Source organism: Varroa jacobsoni, unplaced genomic scaffold (genome assembly GCF_002532875.2).
Source record: "Varroa jacobsoni isolate VJ856 unplaced genomic scaffold, vjacob_1.0 scaffold_1244, whole genome shotgun sequence".
NCBI lineage: Eukaryota > Metazoa > Arthropoda > Arachnida > Mesostigmata > Varroidae > Varroa > Varroa jacobsoni.
This window is the reverse complement of record NW_019214146.1, coordinates 349,535-377,252: the sequence shown is the minus strand read 5'-3', so window position 1 is coordinate 377,252 and position 27,718 is coordinate 349,535. Positions and strand designations below refer to the sequence as shown.

Sequence of the window (27,718 nt, the reverse complement as noted above, 5' to 3'; positions counted from 1 at the left end):
AAGCAATCTAACCCAGCATGCATAGTCACGAATTTTATTCCATGGTCTTCATGGTCTCTCTATCAGAACGCAGAGACACCGAAAAGGAAGACGACGTATTCGTTCCTCTGAACGAATCAGTAGAAACTCAATGCGATCGGATCTCTAGCATGAACAAACGTAGACAACTTTGTTGAGCAATAATAATCTGTTGCCGGAAGCTAAAAGACAGCGAATAATCTAAGCTTTGACAAATGAGGGCTGGCCAAGCACAGAACAGAAAGCATCTGCAAGCGCTCGACAAGTAGAAACAGCTATCTAGATAATTCAGAAAGGGTAACGATGTAATATAGCCAGTTTCCAAACAACAAAGGTCTGTACACAATACGTAAATGGGTATCGATCTGCTGATTTTTTTTAGCAACACAGCGACGGGAAGATATCTTTATAATGGGTTCTAGTGCAAAATATGAAGTTTTCGCATGCTCTGACCGCTACGTCCCCGTTAGTTCTCTATCTCTCTCCTTTTGCGGAAAGAAAGCTCCGAGGGCAAGCTGAGTGAGATGGGTATTCGTTGAAAAATCAGTTAGCAGGGCCGTTCTCATGGGATATATAAAGTGTGGCGCATCCAGAGACGATGATCAAGCGACATCGGTTATTCACAAGAGGCAAAAATAAAAGGATACTGCCCTCAAGATGAACGTAGGCATTACGGTAAGCTAGCTAAAATGTTTAGTCCTTTATCGTTGTATTGCATTCAAACCAGCTCGAACAAAGAGAGTTGGGCATTTACTTATAACTGTGTCACTTATTGAATCCAATTGATCGTAAACGCTGAAAATAAGAAATGTTTACCTATGAATTATCGCTCAGTTCATATTCATGACGGGAGGCGTCAGTTAGTTCCTTTCCGCTAAATAGCGTGTATCCGTTTCTTTCTATGGTTTGCTACAGTTGACTTGCATTGGCGTGCTTTTCATCGGAGTTGCTTTGGCCCAAGAGACACTGAAGCCTGAAGCTCGGCCAGCACAGGCTGTACAGCTGGCACCAAGACCGCAGGCAGTACCTTCTGACGCTTCGGGACCCATCAGCAGAAATCTACGTGCAGGACGTGCAAAGCGATCGTTTTATGGTTTTGGTTATGGCTTAGGATATGGTTATGGTTTAGGCTACGGATACCCTTACGGCTATGGTTACGGTTACGGCTATCCATACGGGCCCTATGGCGTCTATGGTGAATTCTATGGTGGCTTCTACCCTCGATACTACGGCGCGTGGTGGTAGGCCAGTTATGTAAGGGACCGTCGACTAGTCCGATATATAGTCCTGAGTTTGAAAAAAAAAATTAGAAAGTGAATGTTTGTTCCAAATTTAAAACCGATGAGGTCGATTGGCAAGCTGAAGCCTTTTTCTCTACTATTGAAGTGTGTATATCATTGTTGAGTTGAACAAATCATAAGCGAATTACTGATAAATCGATCATATTTTATCTATTATATTTACTGCGAGCTATGTTTCAGCTGCCCGCTGCTTAATTTCAATTTAAGTAACTACTTCAGCAGAACCTTATGAGCAATTTCAGCGTAGGAAATGCAGTACAGCTGGGTTCAGAGCTAAAACGTGGACAGGTTACATCGTGTTGGTTTATTCTACGAATTCAGAGTTATTGATTTACGAAAAAGTATGTTAATCTATACAGACCGTACTAGAGCTGACTGAGGCTGCAAAAAGAATTGCTAAAATTAAACAGTTGGCTATTCTAACCGAACTTATTGCCATAATAATCCTATAGGATTCCCGGCTGCAAGCTCTAATATCACTGTTATGATAAATACGCCTCTGGGTCTCGTTAACGAACAAATAAAAAGATAAGCTAAATTGAGTTTGAATCTTCCATATTTGTTCCGCGATTGTATGTGATGCCAAACAGTGAGCCTGAAAGGCAATGAAGCGACGCAACGACGTACAGCGAGTATAGATGCCTCTAGTGTGTTGGATACAGCATCTAGGTTTAGAACGCTTGCGTGACTGCTTTTCACGCAACATCTACTTTTTTCCAATTTGAGCCCTTGTTCCTGCTTACATGTTGCCCCGTCTAGGGCAATGACTTCTTGCATTGCACAATCGCGCATTGACCATCGTTACGGCCAGATATATCTAGTAGAAGACGTACGAAAGACTCGTTTGCAAAGTTAAAGAGCTCGACCCATTTGTAGTTAGCTTAAATTTCTGTTGTTTTTAAAGAAAAACGTTACAGTAAAGGGAAGTGAATATGTGTGTATGTTAAGCACAGCATATTTGTTGCAGCAGCAACTGTTGATATCTCAGCTTTCGTTATCCTGCCAGAATTTAGTTCTGTATTGTTACACTCAGATATTCCATTGAGGTTCCTCATTTGTGTTGTAAGTCAAGAATATAGCCGACTTTCAAATACGAACTTAATAGACCAAAACCAAAATGAAGTCTGCCTGGTCACTGGCAGTATTTACAATTCCGTATAAAGACTCTATATAGCTTTTGTATTACATTGTTTGAATAAACATGATTCAACTACAAAGCTGTCATTTAGAATAGTTCCTTACTTATGCACGCGCAGCAAAAAAACTGACAAAGCAGCGGACCTTGAGTTTTTCAGGTTCATTAAGTTTGACCCTACGTAAAGTATAATTATATTCCTCAAAATAGTAATTACTAGTCACCACTAATATCGGCTGCCATATGGCGTTGTCAGTGCCGTGCACGGATCGGTTTCGTTGTATAATTTGCCTTTATCCATTACGCTTGCATATTCGCCTCAAGCAAAGGGATTGTCAAATAGTTACCTAGCTTTTCTGTTAGTTACCTTACCTAGTATCGCTCTAAATGTCTTTGTCACTTTTCAGATTGTAACTTCTCCACGGAAACTGTAACTTATGTTTTGGCATAATCTGAGCATTGTTTTGGTCCAGGTACTAAGGCTGGCAGCTATATGTATTCGTCGTCCCAATTTCGAGTTCTAATCTCTAAAAGAAACAGATTTTGTTTACAACCCTCAAATAAGTTTTTATCCAAAAGAGTACCCATTGAAGCAATAGCGGCTCATAACATTACGAAACTTTCTTCCATTCGGAACCGGTTTACCTGAACATAGGCTGCCTTCTACTAGACTAATCTCCTAGAAAAAAAAAAGCCAAACTATCTGAAAAGGCCGAAAATAGACTAAAATGAAGTATCACCTGTGCTCGGCAGGTTCTGTTATGTAGAAAAAAAGTGGAATGGCCAAAATAAAGTGTTTAACTTGCTTGATCGAACAGATGGAAAATTGAGACAATTAGTATATAGAACTTCAACTAACTTCGGACATGCAATTCATGAGAATCCTCTATACTTTTTCTTGTTTCTCGTCACCTTTCAGAGTGTCGTCAGGACAGGTCGCCTTAAGCTTATAACTTTCTTAAGAATTACAAAATGAACATACATTGCAGATAAGATACATAAGACAGTGTAAAAATGCTTGATTTGTACAGGCTTAAACGGTTTACTTTGGATGATGCTACTCTGAAGTCCTTCGATTTCCCTTATTTATAGCTCTCCCTGCATCGCTATATCTAGCATAGGTCGTTTATCCGTCGTTTGCCATACGTTTTCCACCCGTTAAGAGTGCCTGTTTGGTTTCTGATTGTGTATCTATTAATTTATCAATACGTCGCCATCATACGTCAACTAACGTATGACGTCGTTGTCCTTTGCTTTACCTTTGCTAAAAATGGTAGAATCCATCTATTATAGCCTTGCTCATACTTACATCAAATCTTAGAATTCGGGTGTTCATCCAAAGCAAAAAGCTTATTTTCAGTTTATATATATATTTACACATGCTAACCATTCAAACACAAAAGCGTTACTTAATCTTCGGCAAAGTTTGTTAAGTTCATATAAACTTCATCAGTCAAAGTACTGTATACTATGAAGAAAAAATTTAAGCACTGATAACCTTGTGAAATGTACATGGCCTTAAGACACTACCATAGATTATGTACTCTTAAGCTGACTAACCGCGGGAGGCTCAAGCAAACGAGTATAATACAGAAAGTTTTTTTAACCTAACTCTTTAGGAACGATAATCTCAATGAAAATGGCAAATAACATTTGTTTTCTACAATCCATATTTATATTGCATATTCTCACATTAAATAATACACATGTATACTGTATATACTTTGCCTTCTGCTCAAAAGAGAAAATGTACCACACGATATTTGCCTCACTGTCATCTTTGCTCCGTCGTCCTGCCATAAACTTAATTAGCTTTCTTAATGTTTTTTGTTTTTGTTAGAATAATCAGAGTCGCCGTGCCAACTTCACTACTTTTTGTTGTTTAACTGGTCTTAGCTATAGATATCGTCTCGGTTTCAATATGACGTCTTGTCAACTACTCTACAGCTCAGTCTCACTTCTAGCTGGATGGAATTCGTAAAATTGACTGATCATAACAAAAGCTTTTCTCATACCGTCTTCAACGGTGGAACTGTTAAATGCTTACAAGCCAACATAGTTATCATGTAGTCACTTTTTAAGCATGACGAGACTGTGTTGGACTCTCTATGAACTATTTGTTACGTTGAGCTCTCAGTGTTAGTTCAACACTGTAGTTATTTGGCTGAGACCGGCGTCGAGCCATTTTGCGCTATGCACTAAAGTAGCTAGAGAACAGTAACAAAAACAGCCATGCTACGTTTTGAATTTTACGTCCGGTGTCGCCGTTAGGCATAATTCCACCAGACGGCTGCTATCTCTGATCGAATTCAACTTTAAACCACAACGCGCCCTAATAAGTTAGCAAGCAATACGTTACCCATGAAGCTATCAACTCAAACGATTCATACTGCCCTAAAAAAGTTTCTTAGCGCGTATAATATTCCGTTTTTACCCTTCAGTAGTTAGCGGAAGCTGTTTTCAAACAGACGAAATAATTAATAGGATCGTATTGAGTGTACGAGGCACTAATATGTGCAATGTAGGAAGGTATTTCCTTTTAGGTTAGGACTACTTCCAGTCGTTTCATCCTGCATTAATACGACGATAATGACAAGAATCTCTTCTGAATAGAGATGTATTAACAAAAATGTATACAAATCGCGTTAATAATTTTTTAATGATCTATGTTTATCGAGACGTACACGAATCGAAGCTCCTTATCAATCTGTAACGATAAGAAAATTGTGTACGCCTATATTTCTCAAAATGCAATTAAAAGGTCATCATGATTAATGCAATAGGATAGGATATAGTTTGAGAGCACTTTTTCGTTCGTACTAAATACTCATATGAATGTTAAAGGTTTGATTTCCGAAGCAATGTCTTTTTTTTTATTATTGCATTTCTGTCTTAAGTTGGCTTTGGTCAACCCGGAGCGGTACAAGATGTCATCTGGACCACTTCTCAATGCATCTACCGAGAGAACCGGATCACGCAGCTTCTATAAACATCAAAAACTTAATTACAGCTTTGTTTTTATAGATCTAATGTACATCACTAAAAACAAATAATCAAACTTTGAGAACCTTAGTCACATTCATATTTCAAAGTGAAGCAGACGCTGTGTGCGAGGAGAAACACAGTAGAACTAGAAAAATTCGATCTTAATTATCATGAATGGTCTTTTTATACAATGCTAGAAATAAACATAATAAACACATCTTCGGATGTAAGCTAAAGAAAAAAAGATAAAAGTATTAGGTTAATTTGAAAAGAGCGTAGGCTTCACCAGCAGGGAAGCGACGGGCTTTAAACTTGGCGGGTTCGCTCGTTAATTTTCCTGCATCTTCCGCATTGCTTATTTATTTCCACTGACGTCATGAAGGGATCAAGCAATCGAGCACGAGATAACAGTCGACTTTCGCGTCTTTCGCTTCTTCTAAGTTTGAACATGAAACGCTCGGGCGGCTAACGGAAATTTTGAACGAAAAATCGTTGTCTCTGTGTGAAGCAGCGACCCCACCCAGCTCGAACATTCGTTGCAGCAATAACAGTTAGCCAATTTAGTAACTTCGCATCGCCCCTAGCGTTGAGGAATTACAAAAAGAAAACGGCGGAGTTCGCATCGCAAATTCTGAAGGAAATTAATGTTATCATCTTTACTTAGCCTTGATGATAATTTCGATATTGCCGAGTCGGGCAACGCATGACTGGCTACTGGTAGAAAAAAAAAAAAGCCGTTTATCTCCTCCGACTTTTTCTTAGAATGTCAGCACAGGGAACACCGGATTAAGCTCAACGAAATCTTAACTTACTTACAGCGACAGGCCTGTGAACGGAACTTTAATTTGAATGCAAAAATCTATAGTAAACCGAAAATATTCATAATGACAGAAATTCATCTTAGAGCTACGATAATTATCTTCTTCATTTTATATGGGACTGTCGTTATGTCTGTTTTATCTTTTCATTGGCGATACATGGGTCTTGAATGCCGCCCAGAATCTGTGAATTAAGAATTGATGCCCCCCTCTCCTCAGCTTCTGCCCAGCTCTTGCCACGAAGTTCCTTGAACAGTTCTTAGGAACCGCTTTTAAGAGAGTAACAGTGCCTGCGAAATAATCAGTTTGATATTAAGTTTGGTGTATCCGCAAACGATGAATAAACATAGATAAGTTGTTTAGTAAAGGATGCTAAGCTCAAATCATATCGTTATATATATATATATATAACACAGAGTTCAAAGCTGTTTCAAAAAAAAGCAAAATAACATTTTATTTAATTGTCTCTCTTTCTCTGCCTTTAGGTACGGTAATGGAGCGCCTATGTTCCTTTACTATATAATATTAATTGCGGTTAAACATTTAGCATCCGCTCTGGCCTGATCCTGTTTTCGTATACCGAATTTCGTCCTTTTGATGTAAAAAAAAAAAAAAAAAAAAGAAGAAGTAGTTCTTTTTTTTTCGTATTGCCGCATTAATCGCTCATTACCTAATACACGCTTAACTAAACTCGATCTTGTTTCAGACAAACCTACCAGCGTTCTCTCTTGCCTATTACTGCAATCGATGACAGTACTATTGTTATAAGCTATATTTTATGCCTACTGCCTATGCTTCTTTATACTATAAGAATTTTACATGTATGTTACAGAGGAACGGATGCAAACACGTTGGCCGACAGATAATAATAATAACAATTAAGTATAGTATAGTATCGGTATGATGATGCACGGAAAACAGCAGATATTGTATGGCAGGTGTGGTAAATGACCCCCGACGAGACGCCTCTTGTTTTTTTTTTTTTTTTTTTTTGTTATAAATTTAGCGAAAAAAGCAGTTGTACCAACTACCACTGAATGCACTTATACAATGCGTCCAGCTGTGCATATTTTTTCGCGTATTGATCGGGTTGAATGGAGGCCCAAACGAAATAATTAGCGAAATCACATAGCCAAGAACCACTTAGTTGTCGTTAATAACGTTTAACTGTGCCTTGAAGTTTAGCTGATACTTTTTTTGGATCTACCTTTGGATATACGCGTACGATTATTGTGGCTGTTTATACGATAATGAAAAAATTTCCGATTTTGAGCAACGAAAACTTTTAGGGTCATAGTAAGTTATAGTTAATTTATCTTAAACTGTCTGGACTCTTGTTCGCTGCTTTCCTTAGCTCTTCATTCTTTCAGCTCTGAAGGCTTTTAAGGAGCTATGTTTTTCGGAAAACTTAATGTTCAACTGGGTCAATTTTTTTCGATTGTCACATAAAATCATAAGCTACAACTACGAGTGACGTTTGAATGCTAGTTTTTCGGTCTGAAGCCATCATGACATCGATTGCGGTAGTATTGTTTTTATTGTTATGCCAGAAAGTATGCCACTCCCCGTCTGCCTCTCGGCCCGCCGTTATCTTGTTGTTAACGTCAATCAGAAGCCAAGCAATGATTTATCACACGATTAACTTTTACGACTTGTCGAATCTATCTCTCCCGTCGACAGTGCTCTAATCCCTCTAAATCCCTCGACCGCTGAAGTAAATCTGATTGCTGACTTGTTTGCTACCTTTCATCACATACCCACGCGTGTATGTATATATATATATATATATATATATATATCTAAATATATTATTTATACACAGCTCATTCTGAACTTGCTTCAGATGAGCTCTCTTACGCGTCATTTTGGTTGAATGTCTGCATTCTAATCAATTCTAAGTCGTCTGTGTTGTAGCTAGAATCTCACTACTCTGTATGCCATCAATATAGTAATGATGACTCAGCTAGTCCGGAACATTTCTTCAACTCGTATAGACGCGTTATCGTACATTAACAGCCGCAAATTATCCCGTCCCCGATTAACACAGTCATGCTGTTTTTTCCCCGCATCTGCACAGACATGTGTACATACACACCCATTGACGTTTTCCTTTCTGTTCAGCTTAATCTGTCGAGTCTTTCTGCATCGTTTATCATGTGCCGAATAGCAAATGGCACCTTGAAAGTGATACTCTAATGTATGGGATTGTTCCTTGTTTCTTCCAGTTCGAAACAAACGCGGCGGTTTGCTTTGCAGCACCCGTATATTTGTGTGTATCATAGTCGAAGTAGCAATGCTGGCAGGATATTAATAATCTGTATAGATAATTTAATCACTATAGTCTCGTCACCAAAAACAAGTCCCGGCTAAGGCTCGACACAGGGGCGAAATATCTGTCAGATATACGTCCTTTTTTCAACGTCGACTAACCATATACTCCTTCGTATCGAAGCACAGTGTAAAAGGTACCTAGGGTTTTAAAACTGCTGCTGGCGTGGCTACATCTCATTTGGCGTCGGCATTATCAATGCTACTGTAGCCGCTGGTACTATTGTTATTATTACTACTGCTGGTGGCAGGCGGCAGCGTTGGGTCGACTGTTTTATTTGACACATCTTCGTCATCGAGAATTTCATCGTCCATTAGGCTGAGAGTCGTCAAAAATTTGGGTCGGCGCGACAACCATCTAAACAATATTGAACTCTCCGCTAGTTCATCGCGGAGATGCGTCCAAAATGTCCGCTCATCAAACATCGCAGCCTGAATTGGGTCGTCGAGGTCGAGCGAACTTGATGTACCGCCAAAGTCAAAGTCAGCAACCTGTATTGAACATTTTACATTATTGACCAACACAAATACGCGACAGACATGCTTTTCTATATACGATATATACATGTATAAATAAATACAAAGCGTGAAACATTGAGTTAACGTTAGAGAGACTATATGAATCGTAGTAACTGTAACAAATACCTCTATCCAATGGGTGCCTCCAAGAAGGCAGCATTCAAGGCCATCATTTACCTCAACACGTATGTCCCCTTTTGTGTGCTTATAGAAAGCAATCCCGACAACGATAACAACGAATCCAATTATGATGCACGATATTGGAACGATGAATAGCTGCAACAAGCCCTTCGACTCGACTAGAAGCGCACAAACGTATAAGTTACAGTGGGGTAGATATGAACAGATGCTACTTGAACGGGCATGGGTTGTCGGCCATAAAAATAATTTCAAGTGTTGTTGGTCCACAAAAGTACTTTAGTGAAAATGTACGTACTTCTCAACAGGCATAAGCTCGTAACTCATCGATTACGATCAACATTAAAGTTAATACATTCTACAGAGACGCAGGATAAGAGTTAGCTGGGCGTTATAGGTACTGGCCACATAAATTCACACGCCGAGGAATCGAAACGCTACTTACCGTCATAAATATGAATTTTGTACATCATTTTCCATGGTTTCACGTGCAAAAAATTGTTTACTTCGTTATACACGATCACCTGAATTGTACCGTGGCACATAGGAACAGAAATGGACAATGCAATTATAAATTTCTCTCAGTACGTTTGCGTCCTTGGATAAAACCGCCTCAGCTAGCGACCTGTCTGAAGGCTGCTCAGACTCACGTAACAATACATGAATGCTCTCTATACATTCTTCAAGCTGAATCTTGTCTTAGTTGTTCGCGTGAAGTTTGTGTGAGAGTAAGTGTGTCTAGAGCTTTCCACGCTTCTCTACAGACGCATGAACCTTTATAGAATAAAGTAAGTTCGCAGTTGAAAACTCTTCTTAATAGACAGCACTATCGCATGTACGTACCCTGAACTCGTGGTCTCCGACTTTATCAAAGTAATGCACAGCGCCGAATTCGCATGACTCCAAACGGTGCCATTGGGACGCACAACTGAAGTCAGTTTTATTGGCAGGAGACGGGACCTCTTCTGGATCGAAGCAATAATATATTGGGGGACTGAAATTATCATGTTCGAGCACACATCAATCAATCGGAAACAGTGGTTCACGCCGTAGGTTTAAGCATGGAAATAATAAGAAGCTTTTTCAACGCTACATCAAATTCTTGATTTATTTTCTGTTTCGAAAACGCGTCGATCGGCCATTAAAGGCGGATTTTTATGCGGACAAGGGCGACCTCTATACTAAAAATAGAAGCGACAAGGAAGGCCGAATTTTTTAGATCAAGCAAAAAAATTGGGGATGCAGTGATGTAACAAACAAGCTTGCTGATATGCCCACAAGAGTATCCAATTCAAGATATCGGCTGGATACGGGTATCAGTAACTTCGGAAGCGTTCTCACCTGGCGTCACAGGAGAAGTTCAGTTTTGTTATCGAACCTCGAAGCAAATACAGATCACCTGTACTGTTTAAGTATGACATCGGGTCTGAAATGTACAGGACAACTTTCTTAAAAGCGTAATATGCTGGCTTTAGTTCAAACCATTGATCGTTTAAGAAGTGAAAAAAGAAAAAAAAAAAAAAAATTATGTATTTTAAACGGTTTGGCTCTGGTATTGGTCGGTAGTGTTTGTAAAATCAAAGAGCATACACACATCCCTTTTGGCCTTATTGTGAATCTATTCGAAAATGATCAGAATTATACTTTCTTTCCGTTATCTAACACTGTAACCTTAATAGTATTACTTTGAAACAAATATCCCAACCAGTCTCGTAGTAAAAATCTATCGAGATAATGTTGTCCTATGCACTATGGTCTGGCGTTTAATTTACTGAAAATACTCGGGGCCGATAATCCGCTTTTAGGTTATATTCAGTAAATCCAATACCGTACTCATAGCTACGATATGTTGACTAAGAGCGCCACCGGCCGCATATGTCCCGTTCGGATATTTTGCGGTAACGAACACTTGCAGAAAATCCGATTCTCTGCCCGGTGTCGACGGGAATCGATGCAATAGCGATGTATTATAGATCCCCATGTCACTGTTCAACTGCACACCCGGAAAAAAACAATACAGTTTAAAGAGATTTGCTACTAGATAACGGCTCGATAAATGCTTAGAAACGAACACTGCCTAGGCGGGTATTATACCGGCCAATCCATATATACACATATATATATTGGCGAAGCATATCTTGCTTATATCTATGCTTTCAAGTACCGTACTTGTAATTTCGAGATACGTAACTTTTAGTTCTACTTTATATTCGAGCCGTTCAGTTGGCCCAGCTTGCTGTTTCGGCGACGTTGCCGTTTAAAATTGGTACACACAAGTAGCTGATCAACATGTATGAATAGTCAATAGATTCGAGGCTAGAACGCACGATGCAGTCGACCATTACTCTCACCTTCCAGTAATAAATGAAGTCCATTCGCTGACTAGCAAAATAGCCGCCAGGATCGTTCACGGCGCACGACGCATTGACATTGATGGCAGAACTTACAAGAGTCTTGCCCTGCGGGTCGGGATCGACGTGGAGCGTTGTTCTATTCTGAACTAATATAAGGTTAGCGGGAATCCTGTCTGTATAGAAACGTGTCAAAAAATGAATAGTCTTTGGTTACATCGTTTTCCGCATAAAAACTTGGGGTAAATTGAAGGCGTTCTCATGATACAATGTAGTCAGAGTGCGCTTATTAATTAGCATATCGTTAATGATCACCCTCTGCAAACACAGAAAAATGTTTATTAAGAACATTAGCTTCAGGTAGACAGACACCTAATCTCATCGATATTCATCGTTGGACAACTGTACCAGCCTTAGGATCTAGCACACCTACCTGATAACGAAAAGTTCATTGTCGCCTCGGCGACAGTTCTTGGAATAAAGAAATTGGTGTATGAAACCTTGACGTGTAATTTAAATACGCCATGTACTTTTTCTCTCGTGTCCTGATTGAACGTGTGGTTAATCTGAAGTCACAAAAGCCCCTACATTAGAAATCTCACTCTCAGAGCGATGTACGATCAAACCTCGCATGGCCAAAGGCTTTATTCAAACAAGCAGTTTTTTATAACTTGTTTCTTATTAATCGACTAGGTTGGTAGCCTCCAACAAATCAACTCGTACGTATGAATTTTCTAAGCTACCGTCAAGCTACGGAAAAAATGTATAGCTGAAAGATGACATTATGGGCTTCGAACTGTAACATTTTTGCTTTCCATCTCGCAGGGCACTTACCAAAAAGTGTGTCACGAATTTCGTCAGTAGATGACTAGTTTTAATTGCTATTACCTGAACGAATCGTTTGCCAGTGGTGATGTTGAAGTTGAATTCAGGCCGTTCTGATTTGAAACTATAGCGGTACTCTCGATAGTCCTGCAGATCGGTAATTAGTTTCGCTGAAAAGGTTATTGGGCTAAGGTAGTACACGGGCCCGTTGTTTTTCAATTCCAGCTTAGCTGAAAGAAAAGAAACGTAAATTCGGCTGTTAAGCATTACTTCAGGCGACTGGCCTCTGCCAACGTTAGGTGCAACGAGATGTGCTTCGTATCCCTAGCCTGATCCCAAAATGTCCCTAGCTAAGGCCAACCTGTAATCTGATAGACAGCCGCAACGTACTGCTGTTTCGTGCTGTGACTCAGCAGCCAGGCTATGTGCTAGTATTAGACATTCTACAAAAGAGCTCTGAAGAAGAGCTATCACCGAACAAATTTTACTGACCTACAATGAAAAAAATACTGCTAAAGAGAACTTCTTTTAACATTAGATCAGTTCCTTGAAAACAAAGATCTCTGAAATAGGAGACTAATCAAGGCTTTCTTGCGTCGCTACATGCCGCCAAGGACAGACTTCCTTATGTTCTATCTCTGGGCTGTACTCTAAAACCCTTTAAAACCATCTTTATATGCATCCGCTAATAACTTCTCATAATATCAAAGAACCAGGCAGCGTCAATCTGCATTGCAAAACAATGGAAACAATGTAGAATATGCAAGCGATTAAATAATGAGCCTGCTTTAAGAGGAATCCATTTCAGCAGTCTTCGCAATTCTGTTCCCTATGCTATATTGGGCTAAAGTAGGCTTCATAAGGTCTACATTTTTAATATACACACCTCTCGAAAAAGTAAAAAATGTAATATTTGCTAAAATTAGAAAAAAAAAAACGAGCTTTCATATCACAGTATTGCCTGATCTCCAGCTTCTGGCATGTCAAGGGGGTACAAGATCGAGCATATATAAATAAAATATTTTTTATGTACGACTTTCAAAATCAACAGAATGACTTATATGTGAGCCGGGATAATCTTTAGGGCGGCGAAGAAGTTCATTTTTGGATTGTAAGTAGATTTGGTCTAATCAAAAAATTATCTAATAAAAATTGCGTGCCTGCGCATACATTCATCTTTAGGAAAACAAAAATCTATACTAGAACCTAGGGCGCTTGCGTTTGTATCACGTAGCAATCAATACGTGATACGTGAATGTGACTTTGGTTCGGGATCCGACATTGCTTCCCTTCCCCTTTTCAGATTAGATTTACCCTTTGTTGATTTTATTGTATCTTTCAACGACGAAGATGTGTATAAGTATGTGTACGTTATAACGAACCCAGCGAACACGCTCATAGCTTGAAAACTATCGAACCTGCATTAATACATATGATACACCTGATAACAAGTGGGTTTATATTAAAGGCATTTCGAAACAATTCCGTATTGACATGATGAAAATATTGTACTTGATTGAGTAATCATAGAATGGACCTATAGGGAACAATTTCGAAAACGAGGCCGTCGGTGACAAAGCTATATTGTACACTTCCAGTATTACAGGGTGTTCAGAAAGTCATGCAACCTCATGACCTGGCTTGGCAGTTAAGCGGTACACCTTCGGAGTCGTTAGAAATGAAAACTCTCTAAATAGCTATCTAGCTCACTAGCCCTATTTATAGAGTGCAATGGGATAGTCCAAATCAGTAATCAATTAACATTTATTACCTAAAGATACGAAAGCGAAAGCCGAAGCGCGCAAAGAAAAGCTTTTTTTTTTCTTTTGGACTACATAATACCGTCCATACACCTATTTATATCGTTTGAATGTTAGTAATGATAAACCGAAATTTCCCTTGACGATCGTCGAGTCAAGTCTGGTGCCGTAGAACTACGAAATAATGTATATACAGTACTTGTTGGAATAGTTCGTGCGAGCATATGGGTGTTTATAATATATCTTGTACCTGAATTGCAAGGAAAAGCATGGAATAAATCTGACATAATGATGTTTTGGTTTGAAAGTTCTTGAGGTGGAAGCGGCTTTTGGCCGGCCGCAGTGAAAGAATAAAGAATCGATCTTTTTTAAGACAAACTTTTGAAAACGCACTGAAAAACACTTTTGATTATTACATCGTTTTTGTTCTACAATTTACAACTGTATGAAGAAGAAACACGTTATTGCAAAAAGCTTAACATGTATGTTTTTATTAAAAAAGGCTTCCCTGCGCTCTAGTAGGCAATACAGATATTTGTTTTCTTTTTTATCCAGTTTACTGAAGCTAGTTATATTTATGGCTCATATTTATGTTCCTGGGCTAACCTATATTTCAAGGTAACTTGAAAACCAATTAGAGTTTGAAGTCATCTGATCGGTCGATTAGAGGTTTTGTTAAATGAATAGAGAAATTTTTCTTGTTGAATATATTTCAGATTCCAATAATACATTGTTCATATCTCTGATACCTACATGGATACACTTAAGCAGATCTGAACTCTACAAAATTCAAAGTAAACAATTGTATCTCGACCTCGGATTTATTATGAGATTGGAAAATATTACATATACTTTCATTATACTCGAAGAGTGACCAAAGCAGAATACTTTTCATTTCCACTCTTCTCTGCCGATTGACAATGCACAGACTCGTATAAACCTAACTGACTTCATGATGTACTCCGCTGTGTTGCCGTACCAGGTCATAAGCAGAGTCTATATATACATTATATACAGTGGTCTCAAATGATGTACGCGTTGACTGTGCATATCTTAAATGAAACCAACTGTATTTACTGGCTAAAATAAAGAGTGCGTTAGCAAACGATTCCTGAAACGGGGCAAAAATTAGGCGATTTTCCATCCTCATAATAAGCCATCCTCATATATGCTTTGTGGAAGCTATTATAGTTATAGCGTGTCGAACCTTAACATATGCAGTTTTCACAGGTTGACGAACGACTCTATGCAAAAAAAAAATAGAATTTAGTCTACCTCTTTTTCACACCACCTGTTGTGTTGATCGTATTAGGTTCGCAGGTTACTTGACCTCTAAAGGCCCGGTTTTTGTATATCGTACATGTACTTTATTCTCATAGACACTATATCCTACTAGGATTCATGCTTGTTTTGTAGCTTTACTTATTCAACGATCCTTCGACAGTTTCTTCGAACGAAAGCCGCATATGTCGAGGCCATGTTTCTCTGGGTGAAATCTATTTAAATCTGTAATCATTCCTTCTCTTGTCCAGATGGTAAATTGATAATAAATCATTAATGGCTAGTTTAACACGCTTTGCTCGTTAGGTGCCCAATGATCTATCAAAAATAATTTTGAATGTAGTATCTTGGTTCTAATTGCGCTAGGTAACAGGTTCAGATAAAACTTTGAAGTGTATCTCATGCGTCTTTTTTTTTTTACAAAAATTAATAACTACTACACAAAAATTCCTGCTATGATAAACGGCCCCAAAAAGTTTGTCAGGACTCAGAAAGTACCCTGCATATTTAGAGCATGTAATAAATTTCACGAAACAGTTTAAAATGTACAAATATCTTTCAAACCATATCAGATAGATAAACGATATGATGACATATGCTAGACGGGCTCTCCTTTAATAATATTATTATTACATATAGATGTCAGCTTTGTAAAGAGTTCTCAACCGTTGTGTACTTGTGATCTTCACTACCAAACGTAATTACTCGTTTTTGATTATTCTCGTTATTGATGGCCCTTCGGGACCTCAAGATATTTCCAAGCATCCATCGCCTCCCTTTGAAACAATATCTCTTTAGCACAACTGGGCCATATATAAAGTTGTGAGTAGGAGCACAAGTGTGCACCCGATTTTACTTGGAATTGCCGCCAAAATTGTATTCGATTGCATTGGGAAGAAACTCCCGCCTGGCCCTGTTCTTGTGAGAAGCACAAAGTTACTTACGTTTCAATAGCGGCAGTGTCCAGGCAGATACTATCTGGGCAAGTTGCCTCTACAGTACGCAACATGTTTCTGTATCGCTAATAGACAAAGTTCATGAAGAACCTATTCTCTTTTTGATTTTGTTCTTCATTTTCATTATAATTTTACAACACGTAGTTTAGAAGATCCAAAATTAACCCGACAGCAAGCGCGTTATCCGTCCTCTGCTTTTAACTTAAGAACTCCCATAATCACAAAAACCCTTTCTTCTATGTGCGGACCTGAAGTGTCATCACATCTTTTGTGATCTTCAGTTCTTGAAATTATTGCCCCAGTGACAGAATTTTGGCTTGGCGAAATCCTCACCTAGGATTTTCACCAATAATCGATAGATTCCACTAATGTTTGTACCTTTTGAAAATAAAAGACCGTTGATTTTCGGCTCCAAACGATATCTTCGCTTCTTTCACATATTGTTCTTTGGGGATGCTGAATTAGCTTACAGCCATAAGCAGCCAAACATTTGGCGTCAACTTTTATGAGATTTCGCGCGCTACTTTTCCAGAATCAAAGCGTGCTTATAAATGATAGAGGTACACCTAATATTTGATGGAGATCACGTGAAACCTCCTGCTACTCCAGGCCACCAAATCCTACAGTGTTTGAGACAATGACAAAGCTCATTACTTATCTGCAAGCCTTAATTTATTACACGGTCTTTCTCGCTAGAAATCTGGAACCCTAGGTGAGATAAAGAGGCGCAACTGGAACTGCCTTTGCCAGAACAGCAACAATGATTCCAACAGCGTTGACCCATCTAAAAAAATTATGCTTACAAACTTCTCCAGTGAAACGGAGCAATTGATTAACGATCCAACGAAGTATCGGATGTTCCCGACGTTTTTCTAACAAATGATAGCTCGATGACAATCCATTAAGGCCCGGTCGACATATAATGACCACACTGACAATCTTATATAACTTCAAACTTTAATCATTTTCAATTTTGAGCCTAACGGGAAAGAACTACAATGAAGTGATTTGTCGTCTGCTAACCGTCAACTAGAATTGCTCTTCTTCTATTTACGGTGATGTGAACACGATTTGTTGTTCAGCGCATTACACTTCTTCGAAAGCTTTTCATTGCGGCAAAAACCTGTAATTGTGGGAGAAAAAATTGTTCTCACATTCAACGTTAAAACTGGTCAACTTTACGCACAATGCGATGACAAAGGCAGACCCACCGTTGAAAAGTACAGAAACGCTGGCCAGGATAAGGAAAACGCTGTACCTGAAATTCATCTGCAGTACAATTTGCAGCCATTTCAAAGCGCGTTAGGGTTAGAGGTCATTCGTCGATCTATAAAAGGACTAAGTAGGGTAGCAGTAAGCGACCTTTAGTTTGTCAAAGCGCAGATTCTTCGTGACGTCATTTTTTCGTGCAATACATTAGCCCCTGAGGAAATTAGTCAGCGTGCAACACAATCTCTTAATTCATCGATGTTTCAAATAGCTTTTTAGAAAACCGGAAAGCGCTACCTGTAAACTCCTGTTTAGGATATTTTATACGCTCGCTCGAGGACTGCACAGTCCCTAACCAGTTTTGAACTACCATAATCATCCCAGCCTGTAAGTGTGGTGACAAAAGTAATTCAGAAAACGTTTTATGTCTTTTACTTCTGTCACATGTAAACTGCTAGGAAGTATACTAGATTGTTTTTTTTTTACAGCTAATCTGTGAAGAGCAATTCGTGTGTCGGCCAAAATATTCCGCTGTCTGTTAGAGGCCCAAGTGAGTGGGCTCTCCGATAGTAAACAATAATGATAATTTCGAGTGTACGTGTTCTGATTTCAAATCCGCATCCTAAACGGTCACTTATAGCGAATTTCCAGAATTTCAACGAAATAAGTTGTAATCAAGAAATTACTAAACTTGAATACACGACCCTCTTGTGACACAGCAACTTCCAAACACGAGTGAAGATGATCCCTTGTCGTTTTTCCAAGCTACATTAGGCTGACCGCAGAAAATAGTTGTTCCCCCACCTATCTTTTCTGAAATACAGTATGCCTAGTGATGTCTAGGCTGACGATGATAAAATGTACATCATTAATGTTGAGCAACGGAGGGCTGCTTTTCGTAAATTGTTAGAATGCCTCTGGGTATGGTTTTTTATAGTTAATCATAAGCTATTTGCGCTAACATGGAGGTTGCGCAAGAAAAATTTGAGAATCAAAATCCCTGTTTTGATTATTTGTGGGTTAGGTTTACTTCAAAAGAACTGGCTACGAACAAACCCTCAGGATACAGGTTTAGCGAAATGTAACAGTCCTATCAATGTAAAAATGAAATAAAGATTTAATTTTCATTCACTTATGTCTAAAAAAAAAGCGATAGTGTAAACATACATCTTTATTTTCAAAACTTTGTTCCAGCTTCCACCCGTAATTACAGGCATGCCGCACTGAGATTTCAATTAACAACCACGATTAATTATAGTTTTTTATAGGCATTTATTATTAACATGATTTGATTTTGTTTGAGTTTGTGTTAATGCACTCTCTTCTATATAGATCGAAAATAATGTACGAAGTTCAACTGGTGTAAACATTGAGAATGAGGATAAGGAGATTGAAGACCATAGAAGACGAACCTACAACTGAGAACTTCAAGCGGAAGAACGAGTTATTGAAGCTACGGAAGCTTATCGTGATGAATAAAAGATGTTCTTTGTCAACTGAAAAAGACATTTTTTTGAGATGTATTGTGACGAAAACACAGAAAATGAAAAAGAAGAGCAGAATATTGGTTCTACACGCCCACATAGAAATGATGAAGTCCGACGGAAAAGGGCAAATCAAAACAAGCGCCGTGTACTATAGAAACTGGTGGTGTAACTATGATAGGCAATAAATCTGCCTGCAGCATAAACAACGCGAAAGGCAGTCTGTGCCAACCATCAACAAACAACCACACGAAAAGAAAGTGACCTCGACAATAATGCCGAACAGATTCGAACATAAGCAGAAGCCCGTACTTGCATTGAATACGATGAACATTTGTTCCCACCGTGTTTCAATGGACCTGCTAAACGGTTACAGACAACAAGGAATATGGCGCCAAAACTCTCTACTCGCTGTTACGTGTTCACTAAGAAAAACAACGTTAACCTGATGGCCAGCTGAACGGCTTGATGCTCGATATAATTTTATATTGCTCCCTAGACTGTAGTATATCGACTCCTGTATATATAATAGTTCGAATTAATCCTTGGCTATTTTAGTTTCAACATTGATAGTCTTGCGGTATGGCAAGCCAGTTTTCTCGACAAACATCGCTAAGCTGTCACTGTTGCATTTTCCTACTCGACTGATTGGTGTTTCACGCTGCCGTATACTTTGACCCGTCTCTACTTCACTATTGTTTCAGTGAATCTTCGACACACGTAATTATTTGGTTATCATATCTCTTCGAATAGGTGAGCTATAGTTGTCACTATAGAGAAAAACAAATTTACACGGGGGCGGAAATGAAAAGGCGAGAACCCGGGTTTCCCACACGCAAACCGATGATACAATCATACAGGCAAGTAGCAAATAAATGGTAAACATATATGAATATCTCGAGCATATTTCAAATGATTGCCAGTAAATGAATGATGATAAAAAGTAATTGTCGTACAAGATTGTCAAATACTCTAAAGTTAGATACTAAGTACGTAAGTGATAATTCGAATCGGTATCAGTGTCAGTAACGGAATTTGCTTTTAGATCAATGGTAACGTTCTACTTTGGCGCTGAGTTTTCTGAATTATTCTGCGTGTCAGTCGTGACAGGAAATCATTAGATCAACACAAGCCTCCTCTCTCATCTAACGCCTTCTCGACGGTTCGAGACGAGTCAATGGCGACTGAAGTAAACATTAATACTTCATTTAATCTTTGTTACTTTATTTATACTATGTATTTGAGGCTTTAAAATGTCCTCAGACCTTGTCAAGCGTTCAACTGTCTAGCGTCCCTTAACTAAAGGATAGTAGTCTCAAAATAGCTCTCGCTTTCTATAGTCTTATCTTTACCGGATAAAACCACCGGTGCCTGTTATGATATCCTAGAATTCCGCTTTCGTTCTAATGCCACGGTCGGTCAACGGCAGTTCGTTCGCCTAAATATCAATCTTAGACAAATACTAAATTTAACTTAAAATTTAAAAAATCTTAAGAGGTGTCACTCTTTGCTCTTTATTAATACAATTAAGATTCACACAAAATGGCTTTAAAGAGATGTTTTTGTCTTGCATGTATCGCATTTCCGGTTTTTCTATTACCGACAATAAGGTCTGCCATCAATATTCGATCAAAAAATCTATTTGTCTCGTTTTTATATCCCACTTAATCGCAGTGGATTTGGCTACATTGACGTCCTTTGTATTCACCCAGCCGGGAAACTACTTAAAATAGATCGTAATAAATATACTATTTGGACAATTCATCTTTCCACATGGGCTTAATCTTATACGGTGATAAGGCTGCGCTAGTTTTATGACCATATGACGTTTCAAATTGAATTCTAGGTGCCTCGAAACAACGCTTTGGACAATCGTGTCGATCCACTGTAGCCAATGAAACCGAATATAGACGGTCGTACGAACTTCTCTATATAACCTATGAAATCTCACTGAAGTTGTTAAATAAAAATATATTCGCTCAGCGTCCACATTTTTACCGCACACTAAATCGTTTTATTATATGCATACGCCCCTACACTATGCCGTCAGAATTGACATTGCACTGAAGCAATATGGTTTCGAAATGGAGCGTTTGCCGTACCACACTTTCGTTAGGTATGCTTCTATAAGGGCCAACTGTAATAAACGAAACGTGCACATATCCTACAGTGAATTCTAAGTAACGAATTTATCTTAGTAAACAAAAGAGTACCAGTCGTTAAACATTCCAGCAATTCGAAATAAGAACAAACAAACAAACAAACAAACACGGTTAATGGATGTTTGCTGTAACAGGCAGTCCCAGAGACTTCGGCGAATTGAAGTGTGACTAGCAAATATGCCTACGGAGGCAATAATCGTGCGAGGATAAATCACATTTGATCTCATAAAAAATGTGTCTACCTAGTTCAACACAGGTGAGATACACCCATTCAGCTCTACCCAAGACGAGTTGACATGATGAGAAAGCCCCTAGCCACTAACAATGTTACGAATTATAATTCTCTTCCATGTTCACAGATCAGTACACAGAATCGTTGTTGTTTATTTCAATGAAAACAGTGAGACCATTTTTTTTTTTGCAAGGACGGAATAAACGTGTCGTATCTTCTTGTCTAGCTAATATTTTGCCTTTGCGACTCGACAGCTGTCGAATACGTGCGAACCTCATTCAGTAACAAAGAACGACGCAAAGGCGATGCAATTGCTTAGCTACGGCAGAATTGAACTTTTCAGTTAATATCTAGGTGTCCGTTAATTTCGCAGATAGCACCTTAGTGCTTTGATCCTTTTACCCATATAAGTTGTCTTGACGGTGTCACTCCTTCTATGAGTAGGCATCTAACCGGATTTAAGCTATTGTCCACGATTTTACGCTCACTGAACTTACCCATATTTCTGACTCCGAGAAATTCCCAACTGGATGCAAAAAAACAATAAAAAGACGCAAAAACCCAGAAAACAGACCACCACATCCTGATGATCTTGTTATTAGATCCTGCCTCGACTTTTATTTATTCAAATGCACGCAGACACACACGGACTGAGACTGAATTTCACTTCAGTGACAGACAGATTCGTTGGCGGAGGATGAGCGGGTCCGAGATTAGAAATCTGCCGTCCTCAGGGCCAATAGAACGATCGCCAAAACTGCACCCGGTGATACCAACTTATTCGCGACGTCTTCACTTGTAAGTTCGAGCACATCTTATTGTTTGACTGTTTTCAGCTAACACGCGATATTAGTGACGTCCAGTACTGAGCAACGTATACGGATGGGAGCACTGACAAACAAAAAAAAGAAAAAAAATTAAATATATCAATACGGCACACCTCACGACAATCGACAGCTGACGACGTGTGAAAGTGAACAGACGGCTAATTCAGGAGACAATAACAACCTCACCTTGCCCCACAGCAATACCAATAAGAGCGTTTGGCCAAAAAAGTGAATTATGTAATGATTCGAACCGAATCTTGCCAGGATCTCCTTTTCACCTACGGCTAAAAAGACGTACACGCTGGGCCCTGAAATAATAAATACAATTGACCAAACTTAGGTCGCTTAGCGATATACGCCCATAGTTACAGTAGCAAGCTCCTCCACTAAGTGTTTTTCCAATTTCGTACTTTTAAATTTGCCCGCCATTCTTATCATTTACTTGTGGAGGCCTAAATATATCGTATACTTACTTATATAGCCGTACACAGTTCCCCTGCAGCGCCAATAGAATAATTGAAGATATCGTTTTTTTTTTTTGCTTAAGCATACGTGGAAAGAACCAATAGCAGCGAATGTATGCGAATTTATTAGTACGACCAAACAATAATAGATATCTCCGAGCATCACCAGATCCCTCGTTTAAGGCCCCTTTCCACTCAGATCGTCAGCTGGTATTAAACACTATATTCCTACTTAAACAAAGTAGTAGTTGGTATTCGTATGTGCCAGACGAACTGTTTATATATGCTTGAAAGCAAGAATGAATTCTAACAAAAAAGTATATTCATTGCGTTTTAACCAGGACCAGAGTAAGTGTTCATACCGTGTCTTTATTTTCAAAGGCAACGCAGCCTTATTTCTTAAACCTGGTTTTTTTTGATAAAGGTACGTATTTTGAATGCGGGATTCGTACTTAGCAACTGAAAAAGAACAGCCTCGGTTACGTTCCAATTAATAAAGAAGGAAGTTTATTTTCACAAGAAAAGCAGGGACAAGACCGCGCCATACCTTGTGCGCTGTAAAGTTGCTGGCGTACCCAACAGGAACACCCCATTTTGTACAATATATATTTAACGGAATTTTTAGGAAAAATGTTTAACGGTATTTCAGTTGAGTCGACACAAAACGATACAATTGAGGTAATCATACTTTTACTGTGTCTAGTCTAACTTCAATAACTAGCCAGTTGATGAGCTCGATGCGATACTTAATGGCGTTCATAGTCATGATATTTTTTGGGAACATACCAATTTGTCTTTTACCAGTTATATATATATATATATATATGCTACGCAGTCTTAACGGTGGGATCATTTACATGCAGAGCGGCATGACTCAAGGACTGCACTTATTGTGCATGAAGGCCTCAATAAAGAAAAATCGATTGATTTCTGGTTAGATGAATACAGGAGGTCCTGCAAGGACCTTCCCTTGTAACACTCAAATATTTGTAAATTTCGTTTACGGCTCTAATTTCAATTATTTAATATCGATAGGTCCAGAAGTGGAATTTCCAGTTACTCGCTAGTTTCTTATTAGTTCAATCATCTAGTAAACTGAGCAGCGTTTTTTCAATGAGACGAATTAAAGGTTTTAACGACCAGCCCGTAACCTTAGCAGTAGGAAAAAGGCTCAATCGGAAGTTTTATAAGTTGGTGTATTACTTTATCATGACACACGTTTCTAAATAGTTTCAAGATATGATAATATGTACCGTTTTATTAGTATAGATTATTACTATTGCAAAAACACTTTTTCTGCTATTGAGTCCTGCAAATTCAGTAAGCAAACATATATGAAGTTCATTTACTAATGTATTTTTCAAACTACCATGTCACTTCCATAATGCGTCAAACGAATTCTAATAGGGAAGCTGACTGGGTCTGTCATGAAGTTCATAGTGCGTCTTAGGTTGTAAGCACAAGGCTTAATCTTTTTTTTTTTTTTCATACAGGCCTATTCGCGTGCGCTTCTGACAATGGCATACAGATTTTCAACATAGAGCCGTTATCAGAGGTCGAGCACATTACAGACCATCCAGATCTGCCCCCCATTGGAAAGGCAAGTTATTTTGAATAAATATGTCTAATATAACATTTTTTTCCTAATTGCTGATATGGCCAACTCGTTTCCTATGTGTATTTTATTCTTTTGAACAATGGTGACCTCATAGAAAAAGCCTAAGCGATCAACTGTTGTTGCTTGTTTCAGGTCGAGATGTTACATCGTTCAAATTTCCTCGCATTAATACCTGACGGCAGTGGAAACTGTGCTGATAATGTGGTACTTGGATACGACTTAAACAAACATAGTGTGTGTATGGATTCAGCTTTCATTGGAAAGGTGCGTTTATGAATACCTTCTATAATAGTTTTTTCTTCTTTTTTTTCGTTTCGACAATTCATGCTCGACAACTTTGGCTAGAAATGCTTATTAGGGGTGTTCATATATGTGGAACGTTATCGATCTCTTACACGTAAATCATACAACACGTTGATGTACTGTATATCTTACATGTTCCTGTTTAGTAACGAATTTTGTTTGTAGGTGTTATCTGTTCGTCTGCGCCGTGATAAGATGGTTGTAGTTCGCAGTCGTCAGATCAGTGTATTTTCGTTTCCAGGAATCCCGAAGGTGCTTCATGTGCGTGACACTCGTCCAAATCCCAAAGGCCTTTGCGAACTCAGTCCCCTTGCGACTTCTCAGCGAATCATACTCGTACGTTATGGTAGTCATATTTTCTTGCCGTATGTAATGACACGCTCGGTTAACAAGTTTTTTTTTCTTAGAAAAATTAATTTCAGCTTATCAAGTACAAAAGTTCAAATCTGCAAGTTTAATACCAATATGCGTTTCTTTTTGTAGGCGTATCCTGGTCAGAAGATTGGTTCCGCCATGATTGAGGACTTATCCTCGTCGCCTCCGCACTCGATTACCATAAATGCTCATCAAAATGAACTCGAATGCATTGCGCTTAACCAAAGTGGCACGATGCTTGCCACCGCTAGCCAGAAAGGTCCAGTTATGACACACACTTGCGGCATGACATCAAAGTGGCAACTATACCAGTCTTCAAAAGTATTGTTCGATGATCCGTTTGGCAAGGATTTTGACTTTATAATCTGAAATTTAACTGATTGGTAGCTTATTCTGAACTACTATTTTTGTGATACCTGCTTTCGATATTGCAGGAACCCTGATACGCGTGTTTGATACGGCAAGGTCGTCTGCACAGCTGTATGAGTTTCGTCGGGGAAACGATCCAGCGACGATGTATTGCATCAACTTCTCGCCCGACGATAGGTATCTTTGTTGCTCGTCGGATAAAGGGACAGTGCACATCTTTGCCATCCTCAATACCTCGCTCAACAGGTCATTATCAAGGTCATGTGTTATCATAGATCAGCTAAATGTTTTTTCAAACACTCAATGATAAGCTAAACAGCGAGGAACATCAATTCCGTAGTTTGATAAACGTCTCTTATGTTTAGGCGCACTTACAGGTCACCGTAATTATTCCATAGTTATCACAGGGTATTGTTTGCAATTGCAGACGATCGATCAAGCCGTTCGATTTTGCATCGTTCGCATCGTTTGCAACTGATGTACGAGCGTTGGCATCATTCAAGGTCAAGGCGGAGTGTGCCTGTATGTGTGCATTCGGACCGCAGACAGAACGTGGCCAGATAGTGTATGCTGTCTGTGTAGATGGAACGTTCCATAAATACATCTTCTCCGAAACTACGCGAGCCTCTCTCGAGGCATTTGACTGCTTTTTTGATGTTTGTCCACATGATAAACAGGAACTATGTTAACTAACTTTGGCACAAAGGTGACAAGTTACCCCCAATTCGAATGAATGTTATTGTGATTTTATAGAAGTATACCGTACGACGCACATTGGCATATACGTGGGCTGGAATGCGGAGCTGTTTCTTTTAATGAATTCAATTAGAAATAGATTCAATTTATGTATCAAGATTTGTTATTGAATATGGAGGGTCGGGAGCAATGTATGACGAATGGTAGAAGGCGGAAAACAATTATTATATATTGCGTGTTCACTTGCCACTTGCAGACCAATAATTATAATGGATTGCTGTTGAATAATAAGCAGGTCGTGGGAACGGCATTATCTCGAAAATAACAGTTCTATTGTTTTTGTAATCATTTGTGTTGCTATACGATTTATAACGTTGGCGAGAAAAGAAAAAACAAAGCTTGAAACAGCTAAAAAATCGCTCCAGTCGAAAATGGCTAGTGAATTCTCGATATCGAACTGTTTATCTTTTCCAAATTTAAGAACGGTGAACCGTTATATATTGTCTATTTGCATTCAGTTGTCTCATGCGTATCTTATATGTACATAATTATGTATGAGATAAACGGATTAAGAAGTGATTAAAAACAGATGCAACAGAATGTTATGAGATGCACTTACTTTTAGTGTTATCTTTTGTGTATTATAAGTATTCGTTTTACCATACATGTCTGGTATTCGCAGACCGAATTGTAAACAAACCCGTTGAATGTTTCGCTTGTACTCCGCTAATTGGTCCATGTTTCAGAATATTTCAGAAATGGGAGTTGCTATACTATACGTGTATCTCAACGCTCATATGTTAAAAGGGAAAGTTAAAGTTCGTCCAAGAATAGAACTAACTAATCGTCAAGTGAGAAAAACTAGTTTTTGAACCTTTAAATCTTAATTTTTTTTTTAAATCAAATGTTGCAGACACAGGGTTTTCTCCGCAGGGCGCCTCTGCAAACTTTCAAGTGAGTTTTAGATCGGGCTGACATGTACTAGCTGGTCCGATGGTTACGAGGGGGCGTTGAGAAAGAAAAGGAAGTCTAGTAACGTCCCTGTGGACGCTCTATAGGCTTGTACTTAAAATCGACCTAGTATAGTTGGTTAATGACAAAGAGTGGGTAATTAACGACTAGAACAAACGTTCGTTACAAGGTAGACTGCTCGCACGATAGAAGTGCAACCCACTGGCTAGGGTGATCCAGTCGTAAGACGTTTACTGGCTAGGAAGTAGGGTAAGAGGAATATATAACAGGGAAATGTATAAAAACTTAGCCTACTTAGAAAAACGAGCTGCACCGCGACTTCTAACTGGTCCTATGTAGATGGTAGAATGAATGAGCTTGTGAAATGAAGTGATTGAATCGTTTCTCGAAAATCATCTAAAACGCTTTATATGAATGGAGTATCTTATAACGAGATGGACAAAGAAGCGAACGGTTAATTCCTTAATTAACGGTTAATCGGTTAATTAACGGAGAGCTACTTGTAGTGACATGGAAAAGTAAAATAACTAAGGCATACTAAACGTTGTACGAGTAACGTAATTAAAAAATATGATAATATGGCAAAAACAAG

The 27,718-nt window shown here is 38.8% G+C and overlaps 3 protein-coding genes across 6 annotated transcripts; 2 read left to right on the top strand and 1 right to left on the bottom strand.

Annotated features, from left to right (window-relative positions):
• Positions 1 to 409: 409 nt before the first annotated feature.
• LOC147752461 (uncharacterized) lies at positions 410 to 6,884 on the top strand. The gene is made up of 2 exons (XM_086971509.1): positions 410 to 693; positions 934 to 6,884. The coding sequence occupies exons 1-2, from the start codon at positions 676 to 678 to the stop codon at positions 1,261 to 1,263; spliced, it is 348 nt and encodes a 115-aa protein (XP_086827635.1). The 5' UTR covers positions 410 to 675; the 3' UTR covers positions 1,264 to 6,884.
• LOC111267965 (uncharacterized) lies at positions 6,686 to 22,906 on the bottom strand. 4 transcript variants are annotated; one of them, XM_022846603.2, is made up of 12 exons: positions 22,803 to 22,906; positions 22,516 to 22,637; positions 22,000 to 22,393; positions 12,482 to 12,648; positions 12,027 to 12,159; positions 11,594 to 11,769; positions 11,076 to 11,235; positions 10,584 to 10,668; positions 10,086 to 10,236; positions 9,688 to 9,766; positions 9,282 to 9,403; positions 6,686 to 9,077 (listed from the first exon to the last, which is right to left on the bottom strand). In XM_022846603.2, exons 3-12 carry the CDS (start codon positions 22,082 to 22,084, stop codon positions 8,763 to 8,765), a joined length of 1,473 nt encoding a protein of 490 aa, XP_022702338.1. In that variant the 5' UTR covers positions 22,085 to 22,393; positions 22,516 to 22,637; positions 22,803 to 22,906; the 3' UTR covers positions 6,686 to 8,762. The 4 variants fall into 4 exon arrangements, with proteins under 4 accessions (XP_022702338.1, XP_022702337.1, XP_022702336.1 ...); XM_022846602.2 differs by having other exon boundaries at positions 22,581 to 22,637; positions 22,803 to 22,905; XM_022846601.2 differs by lacking the exon at positions 22,803 to 22,906 and having other exon boundaries at positions 22,516 to 22,739.
• A 106-nt stretch (positions 22,907 to 23,012) lies between these two features.
• On the top strand, positions 23,013 to 26,772 carry LOC111267964 (WD repeat domain phosphoinositide-interacting protein 4). Its single transcript, XM_022846598.2, has 7 exons — positions 23,013 to 23,141; positions 24,287 to 24,393; positions 24,544 to 24,675; positions 24,880 to 25,050; positions 25,198 to 25,348; positions 25,524 to 25,704; positions 25,886 to 26,772. Exons 1-7 carry the CDS (start codon positions 23,093 to 23,095, stop codon positions 26,145 to 26,147), a joined length of 1,053 nt encoding a protein of 350 aa, XP_022702333.1. The 5' UTR covers positions 23,013 to 23,092; the 3' UTR covers positions 26,148 to 26,772.
• Positions 26,773 to 27,718: the final 946 nt, after the last annotated feature.

What these genes read in the sequence shown, in the direction of transcription:
- LOC111267965 (XM_022846603.2), bottom strand. Translation starts at nt 22,084, where the DNA reads ATGTGGTGGTCTGTTTTCTGGGTTTTTGCGTCTTTTTATTGTTTTTTT. An exon ending in ACTTCATTTATTACTGGAAG is followed by an intron (nt 11,236 to 11,593) that starts GTGAGAGTAATG and finishes CCGGGTGTGCAG; the next exon opens with TTGAACAGTGACATGGGGAT. An exon ending in AACTTCTCCTGTGACGCCAG is followed by an intron (nt 10,237 to 10,583) that starts GTGAGAACGCTT and finishes TGATAATTTCAG; the next exon opens with TCCCCCAATATATTATTGCT.
- LOC111267964 (XM_022846598.2), top strand. Translation starts at nt 23,093, where the DNA reads ATGAATTCTAACAAAAAAGTATATTCATTGCGTTTTAACCAGGACCAG. An exon ending in GCGTTTTAACCAGGACCAGA is followed by an intron (nt 23,142 to 24,286) that starts GTAAGTGTTCAT and finishes TTTTTCATACAG; the next exon opens with GCCTATTCGCGTGCGCTTCT. An exon ending in CTCAATACCTCGCTCAACAG is followed by an intron (nt 25,705 to 25,885) that starts GTCATTATCAAG and finishes TTGCAATTGCAG; the next exon opens with ACGATCGATCAAGCCGTTCG.